A 17,577-nucleotide genomic window follows, 5' to 3' on the forward strand; every position below is an offset into this window, starting at 1 on the left:
CCACTATACACCCCATAAGCCACACAGGGACCCACTATACACCCCATAAGCATCACAGGGCACCACTATACACCCCTTTAGCCCCTTGGGAAGTTTTGGACTGATATTTTCCATAAAGGTGCAGCAGTGACAGAGCCAGGCCGGTGCGCCCGTATCCCGAGGGGAGGAGGGACTTGACTCTAAAATTACACCTTTCCTACCTGCTCTCAGCCTGTTTGCCCATCCCAGGCTCCCTCTTGCCTTACTATACACCCTGTGAGGTGTCAGTGCAGGTCAGCGGGGGATGTGAGCACACATGAAAAGAATCTCGGTCCAAGTGCAAGTTTAAGCCTAACCATGGAGGCAGCTACTAACCTGCAGATACTCCTGGGGACTTTGGTAAGAACATTCCTTTTAAATTCAGAGATAATATACTTACAAAACCAATTTTTTAACGATGGATCAATATATCTATCTAGTATAGGGGGTAAAGGTTATTGTGTGCCCAGAACATTCCTTCTCTGTATATTTGTATTTATACATATGGGTAGGGGGTGCCATAGTGTTTCCCTTAGACAGTACAGTATGGGGGTACAGCTTATTGTGTGCCCAGAACATTCCTTCTGTATATTTGTATTTATACATATGGGTAGGGGGTGCCATAGTGTTTCCCTTAGACAGTACAGTATGGGGGTACAGCTTATTGTGTGCCCAGAACATTCCTTCTGTATATTTGTATTTATACATATGGGTAGGGGGTGCCATAGTGTTTCCCTTAGACAGTACAGTATGGGGGTACAGCTTATTGTGTGCCAGAACATTCCTTCTCTGTATATTTGTATTTATACATATGGGTAGGGGTGCCATAGTGTTTCCCTTAGACAGTACAGTATGGGGGTACAGCTTATTGTGTGCCCAGAACATTCCTTCTCTGTATATTTGTATTTATACATATGGGAGGGAGGTGCCATAGTGTTTCCCTTAGACAGTACAGTATGGGGGTACAGCTTATTGTGTGCCCAGAACATTCCTTCTCTGTATATTTGTATTTATACATATGGGTAGGGGGTGCCATAGTGTTTCCCTTAGACAGTACAGTATGGGGTACAGCTTATTGTGTGCCCAGAACATTCCTACTCTGTATATTAGTATTTATACATATGGGTAGGGGGTGCCATAGTGTTTCCCTTAGACAGTACAGTATGGGGGTACAGCTTATTGTGTGCCCAGAGCATTCCTTCTCTGTATATTTGTATTTATACATATGGGTAGGGGGTGCCATAGTGTTTCCCTTAGACAGTACAGTATGGGGGTACAGCTTATTGTGTGCCCAGAACATTCCTTCTCTGTATATTTGTATTTATACATATGGGTAGGGGGTGCCATAGTGTTTCCCTTAGACAGTACAGTATGGGGATACAGCTTATTGTGTGCCCAGAATATTCCTTCTCTGTATATTTGTATTTATACATATGGGTAGGGGGTGCCATAGTGTTTCCCTTTGACAGTACAGTATGGGGGTACAGCTTATTGTGTGCCCAGAACATATATTGGCTTCTAAATATTTCTCAACTAATTAGATTGTAAGCTCTACAGTGCAGGCTCCTCCATTCACCTGTGTTTAGTGGCACTTTATCTATGTAACATGCCCTATAAGGATACACGTACATCATATGTAATACCCTTGGTAGCCAGAAGGGGGCACAGAGTACAGAACTTGAGTCACTCATAGAACTGCAATAACAAAAGGAAAAACACATTTCACATTAAATGGACACGTAGAGGCGCAGACAGAAAAACTACAAATGCCCCAACAGTTTTTGATGGAGAACATTTTTTTATTTGGAAGCCCCTGGGGTAAAATAGTGCATTTGGGTCAGTCCCCCAGACACAGAAATGTAGGTGTCGCTTAGACTTTGAAAGGAACAATGTCAATGTCATTCCCAGGGGAGAAATAATTGCCCCTTCACCGGGGCTCAGAGTAACAAAGAGTAATAAACTGAGGAGCATTCAGGCTCAGGCACGTAGGGAACATCAGAGCATTGTCTTCCCCCCCAGGTCATTGTATATCCCTGTTTGTTCTTGTCTCTCTGGGTTTGTAGTAGAATATACCCCCGGGGCAAATACTGGCATCTATGCAAGGTCACAGCTAGGCTTCTGCCTGTTTAACATACCTGTATAATATATAGGCACAGAAATACCCCCCATCTTTCCCCCAGCCCCCCCCCCCCCACTGTCACAGTGTAACCCCCATATCATATATGCACATAATGTAACTGTATAATATATAGGCACAGATATACCCCCCATCTTTCCCCCAGCCCCCCCCACTGTCACAGTGTAACCCCCATATCATATATGCACATAATGTAACTGTATAATATATAGGCACAGATATACCCCCCATCTTTCCCCCAGCCCCCCCCCCACTGTCACAGTGTAACCCCCATATCATATATGCACATAATGCAACTGTATAATATATAGGCACAGATATACCCCCCATCTTTCCCCCCCCCCCCACTGTCACAGTGTAACCCCCATATCATATATGCACATAATGTAAAAGCTGTAAAGCTGAGCTTTCAGCCAGCGCTACACATTAGAACTGCTTTCAGCTAACCTATTGTTTCTCCTACTCCCATGTAACTGGAGGAGTCCCAAGCCGGACTTGGATTTCTTACTATTGAGTGCTATTCTGATACCTACTGGGAGCTGCTATCTTGCTCCCTTCCCATTGTTCTGCTGATCGGCTGCTGGGGGGGAGGGGGGGGGGATATCACTCCAACTTGCAGCGCAGCAGTAAAGTGTGCCTGAGTCTGAGCTTTCAGCCAGCGCTACACATTAGAACTGCTTTCAGCTAACCTATTGTTTCTCCTACTCCCATGTAACTGGAGGAGTCCCAAGCCGGACTTGGATTTCTTACTATTGAGTGCTATTCTGATACCTACTGGGAGCTGCTATCACTCCAACTTGCAGCGCAGCAGTAAAGTAAAATATCTTTATTTATCTTTTATTTTATCTTTCCAGATCTTCATCGCTGGATCATCCCTTCAGGATCAGCCCCCTTCCCCTCTGGCCAAAATCAGGATTCGGCGCTCAGGAGTCAAGGTACATAGGGAAAAGAAATTCAGAATATTCCGAACATACGGCGCCTACTAACGTCAATCAGAAAGCTTCTATGCAAACTGGACTCACACTGAGCCCTCGGAATATTCTTTGATATATAAACCCCCATTGGGTTAAATAACATCTGGTTCCGTAATGAAAGAAACACATTTGCCGGTGGGAAGCCCACACAGAACTGCAATATATAGATCTTCCCAACTAACGAGTAAAAGAATTAGCAGATAACGATTTGGAAATGATTGGGGGGGGGTCTTCGAATGCTGTTGCCGGGGGCGTCGCTCCCCACCAGGGGGGGCTGATGGGTCTATGAGAAGCAGCTTGACCCGTAGACGTTGACCGTTGAGCGTTGGTTGGTTCTCTAATCACATTAGGGATAATACATATACCTGTCACTTATATATTTATTTTCTCTTAAATATTCCACTTTTAAAGAAAAAGAACCCAACGGGGAAGTAAATAATCTCCTTGGTGATACTCGTTACTCTCTATTAGGGAACAGTGTGAGAATTGGTTTGTCTTCAGCAACTTGGCTGAAATTCTTCATGTGCCCAATCATAGAGCAACGAGTGTTCCTTCCCATAAATAGGGCTTAACGTCCAATTAAAGAGGGTATAGTCATCCTCAAAGAACATTCCTTCTGTATATTTGTATTTATACATATGGGTAGGGGGTGCCATAGTGTTTCCCTTAGACAGTACAGTATGGGGATACAGCTTATTGTGTGCCCAGAACATTCCTTCTCTGTATATTTGTATTTATACATATGGGTGGGGGGTGCCATAGTGTTTCCCTTAGACAGTACAGTATGGGGGTACAGCTTATTGTGTGCCCAGAACATTCCTTCTCTGTATATTTGTATTTATACATATGGGTAGGGGGTGCCATAGTGTTTCCCTTAGACAGTACAGTATGGGGGTACAGCTTATTGTGTGCCCAGAACATTCCTTCTCTGTATATTTGTATTTATACATATGGGTAGGAGGTGCCATAGTGTTTCCCTTAGACAGTACAGTATGGGGGTACAGCTTATTGTGTGCCCAGAACATTCCTTCTCTGTATATTTGTATTTATACATATGGGTAGGAGGTGCCATAGTGTTTCCCTTAGACAGTACAGTATGGGGTACAGCTTATTGTGTGCCCAGAACATTCCTTCTCTGTATATTTGTATTTATACATATGGGTAGGGGGTGCCATAGTGTTTCCCTTAGACAGTACAGTATGGGGGTACAGCTTATTGTGTGCCCAGAACATTCCTTCTCTGTATATTTGTATTTATACATATGGGTAGGAGGTGCCATAGTGTTTCCCTTAGACAGTACAGTATGGGGGTACAGCTTATTGTGTGCCCAGAACATTCCTTCTCTGTATATTTGTATTTATACATATGGGTAGGGGGTGCCATAGTGTTTCCCTTAGACAGTACAGTATGGGGGTACAGCTTATTGTGTGCCCAGAACATTCCTTCTCTGTATATTTGTATTTATACATATGGGTAGGGGTGCCATAGTGTTTCCCTTAGACAGTACAGTATGGGGGTACAGCTTATTGTGTGCCCAGAACATTCCTTCTCTGTATATTTGTATTTATACATATGGGTAGGGGGTGCCATAGTGTTTCCCTTAGACAGTACAGTATGGGGGTACAGCTTATTGTGTGCCCAGAACATTCCCTCTCTGTATATTTGTATTTATACATATGGGAAGGAGGACAGAAGGAATGTTCCTACGGATGTTTCCCCATAGAATTATCTCAGAAGGGCAGAGTTGTTGCCTCAGACAAAGACTCTTCGTTTCCGCACATTTTATTAATTTTTGTGCCAGAAGTGATTTATATTTAATGTGAGAGCAAATTGACAGAATGAGCTTTTTCAATCAGACCCGTTATTTCTCCAAAATGTAGCGACGGAACATATGCGGAAGGGGGTGGGGAATATTCTAGCACTGTTCTGTCAAACAACAACAAAAAAAAAGATTGGTACAGTCTGCTCAAATTCAATTAAGGGAGGAATGAGACAGACTGCGAGTGACAGCTATTTACTGCGCGGCTGCCTCTTGTGTCAACTCCGTTACTCTAAAGTAATGTTCTAATTAATCTTTATTAGTCGGCCAATGAGCACAAATCTTTTTATATAAAACAGATATTGAACTCTGATGGGCAGAATAGTCATGTGACTCTACCCTTTATATTGGGTCTCTCTACTTTCTTACAGTCGCGGGATTCTGCCCTTTATATTGGGCCTCTCTACTTTCCTACAGTCGCGGGATTCTGCCCTTTATATTGGGCCTCTCTACTTTCTTACAGTCACGGGATTCTGCCCTTTATATTGGGCCTCTCTACTTTCTTACAGTCACGGGATTCTGCCCTTTATATTGGGCCTCTCTACTTTCCTACAGTCGCGGGATTCTGCCCTTTATATTGGGCCTCTCTACTTTCTTACAGTCGCGGGATTCTGCCCTTTATATTGGGCCTCTCTACTTTCCTACAGTCGCGGGATTCTGCCCTTTATATTGGGCCTCTCTACTTTCTTACAGTCACGGGATTCTGCCCTTTATATTGGGCCTCTCTACTTTCTTACAGTCGCGGGATTCTGCCCTTTATATTGGGCCTCTCTACTTTCTTACAGTCACGGGATTCTGCCCTTTATATTGGCCTCTCTACTTTCCTACAGTCATGGGATTCTGCCCTTTATATTGGGCCTCTCTACTTTCCTACAGTCATGGGATTCTGCCCTTTATATTGGGCCTCTCTACTTTCCTACAGTCATGGGATTCTACCCTTTATATTGGGCCTCTCTACTTTCCTACAGTCATGGGATTCTGCCCTTTATATTGGGCCTCTCTACTTTCCTACAGTCATGGGATTCTGCCCTTTATATTGGGCCTCTCTACTTTCCTACAGTCATGGGATTCTACCCTTTATATTGGGCCTCTCTACTTTCCTACAGTCACAGGATTCTACCCTTTATATTGGGCCTCTCTACTTTCTTACAGTCGCGGGATTCTACCCTTTATATTGGGCCTCTCTACTTTCTTACAGTCACGGGATTCTGCCCTTTATATTGAGCCTCTCTACTTTCTTACAGTCTCGGGATTCTGCCCTTTATATTGGGCCTCTCTACTTTCTTACAGTCGCGGGATTCTACCCTTTATATTGGGCCTCTCTACTTTCTTACAGTCTCGGGATTCTACCCTTTATATTGGGCCTCTCTACTTTCTTACAGTCACGGGATTCTGCCCTTTATATTGAGCCTCTCTACTTTCTTACAGTCTCGGGATTCTGCCCTTTATATTGGGCCTCTCTACTTTCTTACAGTCGCGGGATTCTACCCTTTATATTGGGCCTCTCTACTTTCTTACAGTCACGGGATTCTGCCCTTTATATTGGGCCTCTCTACTTTCCTACAGTCACGGGATTCTGCCCTTTATATTGGGCCTCTCTACTTTCTTAAAGTCACGGGATTCTGCCCTTTATATTGGGCCTCTCTACTTTCCTACAGTCACGGGATTCTGCCCTTTATATTGGGCCTCTCTACTTTCTTACAGTCACGGGATTCTGCCCTTTATATTGGGCCTCTCTACTTTCTTACAGTCACGGGATTCTGCCCTTTATATTGGGCCTCTCTACTTTCTTACAGTCGCGGGATTCTGCCCTTTATATTGGGCCTCTCTACTTTCTTACAGTCGCGGGATTCTGCCCTTTATATTGGGCCTCTCTACTTTCTTACAGTCGCGGGATTCTGCCCTTTATATTGGGCCTCTCTACTTTCTTACAGTCGCGGGATTCTGCCCTTTATATTGGGCCTCTCTACTTTCCTACAGTCGCGGGATTCTGCCCTTTATATTGGGCCTCTCTACTTTCTTACAGTCACGGGATTCTGCCCTTTATATTGGGCCTCTCTACTTTCTTACAGTCACGGGATTCTGCCCTTTATATTGGGCCTCTCTACTTTCTTACAGTCACGGGATTCTGCCCTTTATATTGGGCCTCTCTACTTTCTTACAGTCACGGGATTCTGCCCTTTATATTGGGCCTCTCTACTTTCTTACAGTCACGGGATTCTGCCCTTTATATTGGGCCTCTCTACTTTCTTACAGTCGCGGGATTCTGCCCTTTATATTGGGCCTCTCTACGTTCTTACAGTCGCGGGATTCTACCCTTTATATTGGGCCTCTCTACTTTCTTACAGTCGCGGGATTCTGCCCTTTATATTGGGCCTCTCTACTTTCTTACAGTCGCGGGATTCTGCCCTTTATATTGGGCCTCTCTACTTTCTTACAGTCGCGGGATTCTGCCCTTTATATTGGGCCTCTCTACTTTCCTACAGTCGCGGGATTCTGCCCTTTATATTGGGCCTCTCTACTTTCTTACAGTCGCGGGATTCTGCCCTTTATATTGGGCCTCTCTACTTTCTTACAGTCACTGGATTCTGCCCTTTATATTGGGCCTCTCTACTTTCTTACAGTCGCTGGATTCTGCCCTTTATATTGGGCCTCTCTACTTTCCTACAGTCGCGGGATTCTACCCTTTATATTGGGCCTCTCTACTTTCCTACAGTCTCGGGATTCTACCCTTTATATTGGGCCTCTCTACTTTCCTACAGTCTCGGGATTCTACCCTTTATATTGGGCCTCTCTACTTTCTTACAGTCGCGGGATTCTACCCTTTATATTGGGCCTCTCTACTTTCCTACAGTCTCGGGATTCTACCCTTTATATTGGGCCTCTCTACTTTCCTACAATCGCGGGATTCTGCCCTTTATATTGGGCCTCTCTACTTTCCTACAATCGCGGGATTCTGCCCTTTATATTGGGAAATGGGACAGATTCGCTCATCAGTAATAATCAGTGATTTAATGGGGAGAACAGATTGTGGCATATAGACATTCTAGAACCTTATCCCTGGGGGGGGGGGAGTAGAACTGAATATATAGAATATTTAACACTAATCTAATAAACAGAACTTTTCCCGTTGTTCTAGGAGTCGATCTTTATGTTACTAACGGCTCTATTTGTGTAATTGCCTCTGGTTGCTAAGTGACTCTCTAATTTGCTCCAGTTTCATTAAATCTGGATACCGTGTATTGTCTGTAGTAAAACCCAACCGGCCGCCATGGCTGGAATGTAACTGCCGCCTCATGTGATTGATGTCACTCCTATAAGTGTCAATACTGAATGAAGGAAAATGCAAGAAATGCTGATGAACTTGTCCGTCAGGTTAAAGCCCCTGTAGAGACTTCCCTGGGGAATTTTATTGGCTCGAACCTACAGTTCCCGCAATTGGCCAACTCCCCAAACACATTATTTATACAAGAAGGTCAACACCAACCATATCTATTCCTATGGTGGAAGGACCATACTGTGTACTATAGCCACCATCTCTCCCTACTATACCTGCTATCCCACAGCCCCAGTCCCTTCCCAGAGGCTATTATCCCCCCACTGCTACTATAGGCACCATCTCTCCCTACTATACCTGCTATCCCACAGCCCCAGTCCCTTCCCAGAGGCTATTATCCCCCCACTGCTACTATAGGCACCATCTCTCCCTACTATACCTGCTATCCCACAGCCCCAGTCCCTTCCCAGAGGCTATTATCCCACTGCTACTATAGGCACCATCTCTCCCTACTATACCTGCTATCCCACAGCCCCAGTCCCTTCCCAGAGGCTATTATCCCCCCACTGCTACTATAGGCACCATCTCTCCCTACTATATCTGCTATCCCACAGCCCCAGTCCCTTCCCAGAGGCTATTATCCCACTGCTACTATAGGCACCATCTCTCCCTACTATACCTGCTATCCCACAGCCCCAGTCCCTTCCCAGAGGCTATTATCCCCCCCACTGCTACTATAGGCACCATCTCTCCCTACTATACCTGCTATCCCACAGCCCCAGTCCCTTCCCAGAGGCTATTATCCCCCCACTGCTACTATAAGCACCATCTCCCCCTACTATACCTGCTATCCCACAGCCCCAGTCCCTTCCCAGAGGCTATTATCCCCCCCACTGCTACTATAGGCACCATCTCTCCCTACTATACCTGCTATCCCACAGCCCCAGTCCCTTCCCAGAGGCTATTATCCCCCCACTGCTACTATAGGCACCATCTCTCCCTACTATATCTGCTATCCCACAGCCCCAGTCCCTTCCCAGAGGCTATTATCCCCCCCACTGCTACTATAAGCACCATCTCTCCCTACTATACCTGCTATCCCACAGCCCCAGTCCCTTCCCAGAGGCTATTATCCCCCCACTGCTACTATAGGCACCATCTCTCCCTACTATACCTGCTATCCCACAGCCCCAGTCCCTTCCCAGAGGCTATTATCCCCCCACTGCTACTATAGGCACCATCTCTCCCTACTATACCTGCTATCCCACAGCCCCAGTCCCTTCCCAGAGGCTATTATCCCCCCCACTGCTACTATAGGCACCATCTCTCCCTACTATACCTGCTATCCCACAGCCCCAGTCCCTTCCCAGAGGCTATTATCCCCCCACTGCTACTATAAGCACCATCTCCCCCTACTATACCTGCTATCCCACAGCCCCAGTCCCTTCCCAGAGGCTATTATCCCCCCACTGCTACTATAGGCACCATCTCTCCCTACTATACCTGCTATCCCACAGCCCCAGTCCCTTCCCAGAGGCTATTATCCCCCCACTGCTACTATAGGCACTATCTCTCCCTACTATACCTGCTATCCCACAGCCCCAGTCCCTTCCCAGAGGCTATTATCCCCCCCACTGCTACTATAGGCACCATCTCTCCCTACTATACCTGCTATCCCACAGCCCCAGTCCCTTCCCAGAGGCTATTATCCCACTGCTACTATAGGCACCATCTCTCCCTACTATACCTGCTATCCCACAGCCCCAGTCCCTTCCCAGAGGCTATTATCCCACTGCTACTATAGACACCATCTCTCCCTACTATACCTGCTATCCCACAGCCCCAGTCCCTTCCCAGAGGCTATTATCCCCCCACTGCTACTATGGACGAGTGGTGATAGAAAGCCTCATGTACCTAGGAAAATGCCTCCTTAAATAGTTACAGAAACATCTCTTATATATATTTACTCATGTTTGTATGTATGTCCCTGCTATGAAAAGCACTTTGTACTATAGGATTACTTTTCCTTTAAGCTGTATAGTTACTCTACAAGACAGGGTTCTGCGTTCCAGCACCTGCAATGCTCCGAGGCACTGTAAACTTGTGACTCCAGAAAATTTCTGAGATAACTGGTACAGGCAAATAAATCAGGTGTTTTGACTGGTAGGTGAAGCAAGAGTATGCACAGAGCTGTCTATAGGGGGTTAAATAAGGGTAACTTACTTTAGTTGTGAAATAATGTAACCTGCAAACCCCCACAAAGCAGTAATTATAGGTTACGAAGAATGTGGAACGGCAAATATAGTAGGGCAAACGGGGACAAGTTGGGTAAAATGGAGACAGTAGGGCAAAATGGAGACAGTAGGGCAAGATGGAGACAGTAGGGCAAGATGGAGACAGTAGGGCAAGATGGAGACAGTAGGACAAGATGGGGACAGTAGGGCAAGATGGAGACAGTAGGGCAAGATGGAGACAGTAGGACAAGATGGGACAGTAGGGCAAGATGGAGACAGTAGGGCAAGATGGAGACAGTAGGGCAAGATGGAGACAGTAGGGCAAGATGGGACAGTAGGGCAAGATGGAGACAGTAGGGCAAGATGGAGACAGTAGGGCAAGATGGGACAGTAGGGCAAGATGGGACAGTAGGACAAGATGGAGACAGTAAGGCAAGATGGGACAGTAGGGCAAGATGGGACAGTAGGACAAGATGGAGACAGTAGGGCAAGATGGGACAGTAGGGCAAGATGGGGACAGTAGGGCAAGATGGGGACAGTAGGGCAAGATGGGACAGTAGGGCAAGATGGAGACATTAGGGCAAGATGGGACAGTAGGGCAAGATGGGGACAGTAGGGCAAGATGGGGACAGTAGGGCAAGATGGGACAGTAGGGCAAGATGGGACAGCAGGGCAAGATGGGGACAGTAGGGCAAGATGGGACAGCAGGGCAAGATGGGGACAGTAGGGCAAGATGGGGACAGTAGGGCAAGATGGGACAGTAGGGCAAGATGGAGACATTAGGGCAAGATGGGACAGTAGGGCAAGATGGAGACAGTAGGACAAGATGGGACAGTAGGGCAAGATGGAGACAGTAGGACAAGATGGGACAGTAGGGCAAGATGGAGACAGTAGGGCAAGATGGGACAGTAGGGCAAGATGGAGACATTAGGGCAAGATGGAGACAGTAGGACAAGATGGAGACAGTAGGGCAAGATGGAGACAGTAGGGCAAGATGGGACAGTAGGGCAAGATGGAGACATTAGGGCAAGATGGAGACAGTAGGACAAGATGGAGACAGTAGGACAAGATGGAGACATTAGGACAAGATGGGGACATTAGGGCAAGATGGGACATTAGGGCAAGATGGGGACAGTAGGGCAAGATGGGACATTAGGGCAAGATGGGGACAGTAGGGCAAGATGGGACATTAGGGCAAGATGGAGACAGTAGGGCAAGATGGAGACAGTAGGGCAAGATGGAGACAGTAGGGCAAGATGGAGACAGTAGGGCAAGGCAGTAACACTTGATATCATTATATTAATATAACTGATTAACTAACATTTTCTATGTTCCACAGGAGTCTTATCATTATTATCATATGAAGAGAGGTACCTCTAGCCGCCAGCGACGAGCCTGGATTATTGATGCATTCGAGATACAGGAGGAGCTGCCCGGTCCCTACCCAAAGCTAATTGGCACCGTAAGCTTATAGTGAATTATTTATTTACTTTGTACCCCCTGGTGGCATTTAGCACTATTATCTGTTATTTCTTTCAGAACTGAGTTATACCTCTGTATGAATACGTATTCATGGCAATATCACTGGTTCCCACAGTCCGTGCCGCCATATTTAGTTATTTTGTAGGTATGGAGACCACTTCCCAAGGCCATATGCCGTGTATCTTACATGCAATTGGCCACCCCATGGATGCTATGCTAACCTCCAGCCAATCAAAGCTGAGGGTTTTCAGCTGAGAAAAGCAACATGGAAGCTCCTACCCATAGGAATGAGATTTAGAGAGTAGGAGTAACTTTTATTCTCCTCTTTAGTTTCACCTTTGTTTGTAGTTTCAGTTCCATCTGTTCTTCTGGTTATTTTGCGAGCTTGGTTTTTATGACTGCCCTTAGGCATGTCCTGTCCCATATGAGTTATTGAGCTCAACAACAGAAAGCAGAACCTACACCAACTACAAATATACCCCCCCATCATCCCCCAGCCCAACCCCTGTGATAGTGTTACCCCCATAGCATTACTGGGGCTCCTGTAGGGGCAAAAGGGGAAACCCAATCACATAGTTCTAGTTCATTCCACTATACTAACTATTTGGCTTCTATCTCTGTTGCAAAACTTCTTTTTTCTCTGGCAGGTCAACATGGAAGATGGGGCCCAGCTCCGTTATAAACTTCAGGGCAAAGGAATCAATGAAGAACCAAAGGGGCTTTTCCATATTAACGAGGATAATGGAAACATTTACGTGCATGATAAAGTAGATTTTGAAGTCACACCCGTATTCCACGTGAGTAACCCTCGGCCATTGGGAATCTACAGCTCCTGATGGGCCAAGTATCCACGATCTAATCACCCTTCCCCTCACATAATTATGGCCACCAGCCCAGTCCTTTATTCTTCATAGAACTGAGACTGGGATATGTCAAAAGATGTTCAAATATCTGCCCCCAAACCTATTCCCAAACCGAGGGGATGTATATAATGTTGCCCCTCCCTCTTCTGCAGTAACAGCTTCCTACTCTTCTGGGAAGGTTCCCACTAGATGTTGGAACAGTGTTGCTGGGAGTTGCTCCCATTCAGCCACAAGGGCATTAAAGAGGTTGGGCAGTGATGTTGGGGGTCAGGCTCACAGTCGGGGTTCCATCCCACAGGGGTTCAGTTGGGTTGCCCCTCTCTTTGCTGCTATAACTGCCCCTGCCCTTCTGAGAAGGTTCCCACTAGATGTTGGAACAGTGTTGCTGGGAGTTGCTCCCATTCAGCCACAAGGGCATTAGTGAGGTTGGGCAGTGATGTTGGGGATCAGGCTCACAGTCGGGGTTCCATTCCACAGGGGTTCAGTTGGGTTGCCCCTCCCCTTGCTGCTATAACTGCCCCTACCCTTCTGGGAAGGTTCCCACTAGATGTTGGAACAGTGTTGCTGGGAGTTGCTCCTATTCAGCCACAAGAGCATTAGTGAGGTTGGGCAGTGATGTTGGAGATCAGGTCTGGCTCGCATTTGTGGTTCAAATTCATCCCACAGGGGTTCAGTTGGGTTGAGATCAGGTTCTTCCACTCCCATCTCATCAAACCCATACTGGTGATGTTGGGGGTCAGGCTCACAGTTGGGCTCCAGTTCATCCCACAGGGGGTCAGTTGGGTTGCCCCTCCATTTGCTGCTATAACTGCCCCTACCCTTCTAGGAAGGTTCCCACTAGATGTCGGGACATTGTTGGTTGGACAATGATATTGGGATATTAGACTAGGCTCGGTGCTGGCCTGAGACTAAGCGGCCTTCTCTCCATAGCACTGCCGCCTCCCTATCTCACTGGGACGTATAGTACATCATTCTCTTGCCCAAATCTCAGAGCAGGAGAACATTAAGGAGATTATTAAATGAAACACAGTTGAAACTGCGAGCTCTGCAGAACGTCCAGATGGGGAGAAGCCGACCGTGAGAGAGAACGTGTCAACACGAAAGCGCTGAATGCGTCAGCAGTTTGAGCCACAAAGAAGCCCCTCTAGTGATACTGTAGCTGCCGGTGGGGGGGTTGGTAGTCAGTATATCATTCCCACAATGTTCTAGGTCCAGTACAAGTTCTTTCTCTAAGATGCTCTGCTGCTCTTGTATCATTACTTTCCTCCATCTAATTAAATCCAATCACCCTTCCCCTCACATAATTATGAAGAACTTGCCATCTGCCATTTTGTCTTTCCCTTCCCAGATGCTTCATCCTAAATTCCGTTTCTTCCGACTTCCAAAATCTCCTTTTTTCATTCAATCGGCTCCGAACGCGTTTCGGAACTTTGTTTCTCTTGCAGTGGGAATTCCACGCGATCAACAAAACCTCCAATAAATTGGGTACAAAACTCGGAATCCAACTCAAGGTCATAGACATTAATGACAATGCCCCGGAGTTCAGCTCAAGCTCCTATGAAGTTCCCGTTAATGAAAGCTGCATGCAAGGTAGGAAACGGCGAGACGTCTGCGCGCCATCTGCCAACGTACCGCGGGGTCACCCTGCCTGCCCCTCTCTGCTGGCTGCTAATTGCACAGGGAGGAGGTGCCACACTGATTCACATGTTTCTTTCCCAAACCTAATTACTATCCAGTCTAATGATAAAAGCCACAAGTCTCATTATAAATTGCTGCAAATAAATGAGTCACCTCCTTATTTTATCCTTCACTTTTCTTAGAAAACTATTTTAAAAGACTTAATTCCCTTTAAAATAGAATAGAAACTGTTTTAATTTAAGGGGAAGAGCAACTTAAATGACTACATTGAGAGTAAGCACCAGAGGATGTTGGGGCATCTGAAGGGCCTCAGGGCCTACTGTCTCCATCTTGTCCTACTGTCTCCATCTTGCCCTACTGTCCCCATCTTGTCCTACTGTTTCCATCTTGTCCTACTGTCTCCATCTTGCCCTACTGTCCCCATCTTGCCCTACTGTCTCCATCTTGCCCTACTGTCCCCATCTTGCCCTACTGTCTCCATCTTGCCCTACTGTCCCCATCTTGTCCTACTGTCTCCATCTTGCCCTTCTGTCTCCATCTTGCCCTACTGTCTCCATCTTGCCCTACTGTCTCCATCTTGTCCTACTGTCTCCATCTTGCCCTACTGTCCCCATCTTGCCCTACTGTCTCCATCTTTTCCTACTGTCTCCATCTTGTCCTACTGTCTCCATCTTGCCCTACTGTCTCCATCTTGTCCTACTGTCTCCATCTTGCCCTACTGTCCCCATCTTGTCCTACTGTCTCCATCTTGCCCTACTGGCCCCATCTTGCCCTACTGTTTCCATCTTGGCCTTCTGTTTCCATCTTGCCCTACTGTCTCCTTCTTGCCCTACTGTCCCCATCTTGTCCTACTGTCTCCATCTTGCCCTACTGTTCCCATCTTGCCCTACTGTCTCCATCTTGGCCTTCTGTTTCCATCTTGCCCTACTGTCTCCATCTTGCCCTACTGTCTCTATCTTGTCCTACTGTCTCCATCTTGCCCTACTGTCTCCATCTTGCCCTACTGTCCCCATCTTGCCATACTGTCTCCATCTTGCCCTACTGTCCCCATCTTGCCCTACTGTCTCCATCTTGCCCTACTGTCTCCATCTTGCCCTACTGTCTCCATCTTGCCCTACTGTCTCCATCTTGCCCTACTGTCTCCATCTTGCCCTACTGTCCCCATCTTGTCCTACTGTCTCCATCTTGCCCTACTGTCCCCATCTTGCCCTACTGTTTCCATCTTGGCCTTCTGTTTCCATCTTGCCCTACTGTCTCCATCTTGCCCTACTGTCTCCATCTTGCCATAATGTCTCCAGCTTATCCTCCTGTCTCCTCTACTGTCTCCAACATAGGAAAAGATATGTAATAGTGAATATTTTCAGAATTACAGAAATGTTGTGCTATTATTGGCTCATGTGAGTTAATACCCTTAGAAACCCAAGTTGGGTAAGGTAAGTAACATTGCTTGGGATTATGGTCTTTGCCTCCTGGTTCTGCACTAGGCCATGTTACACTGCTCTTTTGAATGTCACAGGATTTCTACCCATGATATCAATGCTTTGTTGCCCATTCCAGGGTTTACAGTCTTCACTCTACTCGCTTACGATAAGGATGACCATTCCAGTCCCAACTCCTTGGTGCATTACACCCTCTTGTCTCAGACGCCCGCCGACCCTGATGTTGAATTCACAGTACATAAAGAAAAAGGCTTCATATCATTCAAGGGCTGCCTTGATTATGCGGTAGGATTCCTTGACCCAGTATTTGGTTCTGTGCCAAGAGGGGTTGGTTACATTGTCTTTATTGACCAGTTGGTCTTTAGTGTGTCTTGGTATCTCCTTAAGATGGTTTTTATTGACCAGTTGGTCTTTAGTGTGTCTTGGTATCTCCTTAAGATGGTTTTTATTGACCAGTTGGTCTTTAGTGTGTCTTGGTATCTCCTTAAGACTCATCATCTGCAATCAGTGGGGCTGTATTCATGAGGGGTGGGTGGGGGTTGCCCATTGGCATTCTCCTTTATCCATCCCCTCACTTGTGTCATACAAAAGGGCAAGTAAGAGAGCCCTCAAAGAAACATGCTTTATAATCCCATTAATCTCTTTGGCAGAGAAATAAGAATTACAAGTTGCAATTTGAAGCGAAGGACAATGGCGCCGCAATCCAGCAACGCAACCAGTGCGAAATGATAATCAATATAATAGACGGGAACAATAACCCTCCTATTTGGGCGAATGGAGAGGTACGTGTGGCATAAATATCTTGACATCCTGACTATTTTATATTGCAAATGAACAACCCACGATTAAGAGGGGTCTAACCTACCAGCATGGTGGGAACCAGGGACATAGTATGAAGATAACCAGTTCACCCAAACTCCCCCATTAAGTCTGACCTGACACTGACTGGGAAAGGGTTGGCCAAGATAAAAGTCACTTCATGGGAACTCAAGCTTCTCTCTATTTCCAGGGTCCAACGGAGATTCCAGAGCGAGAGGGTAACAGAACAGTCATACGATTGGCTGTGACAGACAAAGACACCCCCTTTACTCCAGCATGGAGGGCTGTATACTCAATAATAGAAGGCAATGAAGATGGAAACTTCAAAATAGAAACCGACCCCGTAACCAATGAAGGGATCCTCACAGTTATAAAGGTAAAGGCAATTCACCAAAAGGCCAAAGCGTTGACTTAGATGTTCCCATGCTCTGTAATGTCAACTGCGTAAAGTGCTAGGGACTGTAGGTCAGGGGCATCTTGAGATTTGCCCATCTTTGCCTTATACTTGGTTGTACCCTCTTCCCCAGCCCTTAGATTATGAGACGAGCTCACAGAACAACCTTTCGATAACCGTGGCCAACCAGGAGCCCCTGTTTAGCTGTAAAGTTGTGGAGAGGACCCCATTTGGACTGTGGGTCGTGGACGCTGCCAAGAAGATCAAAGCAAAGACTCTGACACCCATGAAAGGAGTGAATGTGAAGGTGAAGGATGTGAATGATCCTCCCCAGTTTGTCAGTGAAAAAGTCGGATATAATGTAGTGGAACATTCTTTGAAGCCTGGAAGCCCGGTTGGGAGAATACAAGCCAAGGATATGGATATCATTTCTCCAAATAAGATCAAGTAAGTATCCGAATACTGAATACCAAATCAGAATCC

The 17,577-nt window shown here is 46.3% G+C and overlaps 1 protein-coding gene across 2 annotated transcripts in view; it reads left to right on the top strand.

The window, feature by feature from the left end:
* Positions 1-241: 241 nt before the first annotated feature.
* The window catches only part of LOC100492690 (cadherin-like protein 26), a 28,126-nt gene continuing 10,790 nt past the window's right edge, over positions 242-17,577 (top strand). For both annotated transcript variants that reach the window (XM_031894672.1, XM_031894673.1), the window contains exons 1-9: positions 242-378; positions 3,010-3,090; positions 11,799-11,921; positions 12,589-12,738; positions 14,250-14,394; positions 16,000-16,166; positions 16,532-16,663; positions 16,891-17,076; positions 17,228-17,541. In XM_031894672.1, coding sequence (XP_031750532.1) covers positions 337-378; positions 3,010-3,090; positions 11,799-11,921; positions 12,589-12,738; positions 14,250-14,394; positions 16,000-16,166; positions 16,532-16,663; positions 16,891-17,076; positions 17,228-17,541 — 1,340 coding nt within the window. In that variant the 5' untranslated portion in view covers positions 242-336. The remainder of the gene's footprint in view (positions 379-3,009; positions 3,091-11,798; positions 11,922-12,588; positions 12,739-14,249; positions 14,395-15,999; positions 16,167-16,531; positions 16,664-16,890; positions 17,077-17,227; positions 17,542-17,577) is intronic.

This window comes from Xenopus tropicalis, chromosome 10, assembly GCF_000004195.4.
Source record: "Xenopus tropicalis strain Nigerian chromosome 10, UCB_Xtro_10.0, whole genome shotgun sequence".
In the NCBI taxonomy this organism is placed as follows: Eukaryota; Metazoa; Chordata; class Amphibia; order Anura; family Pipidae; genus Xenopus; species Xenopus tropicalis.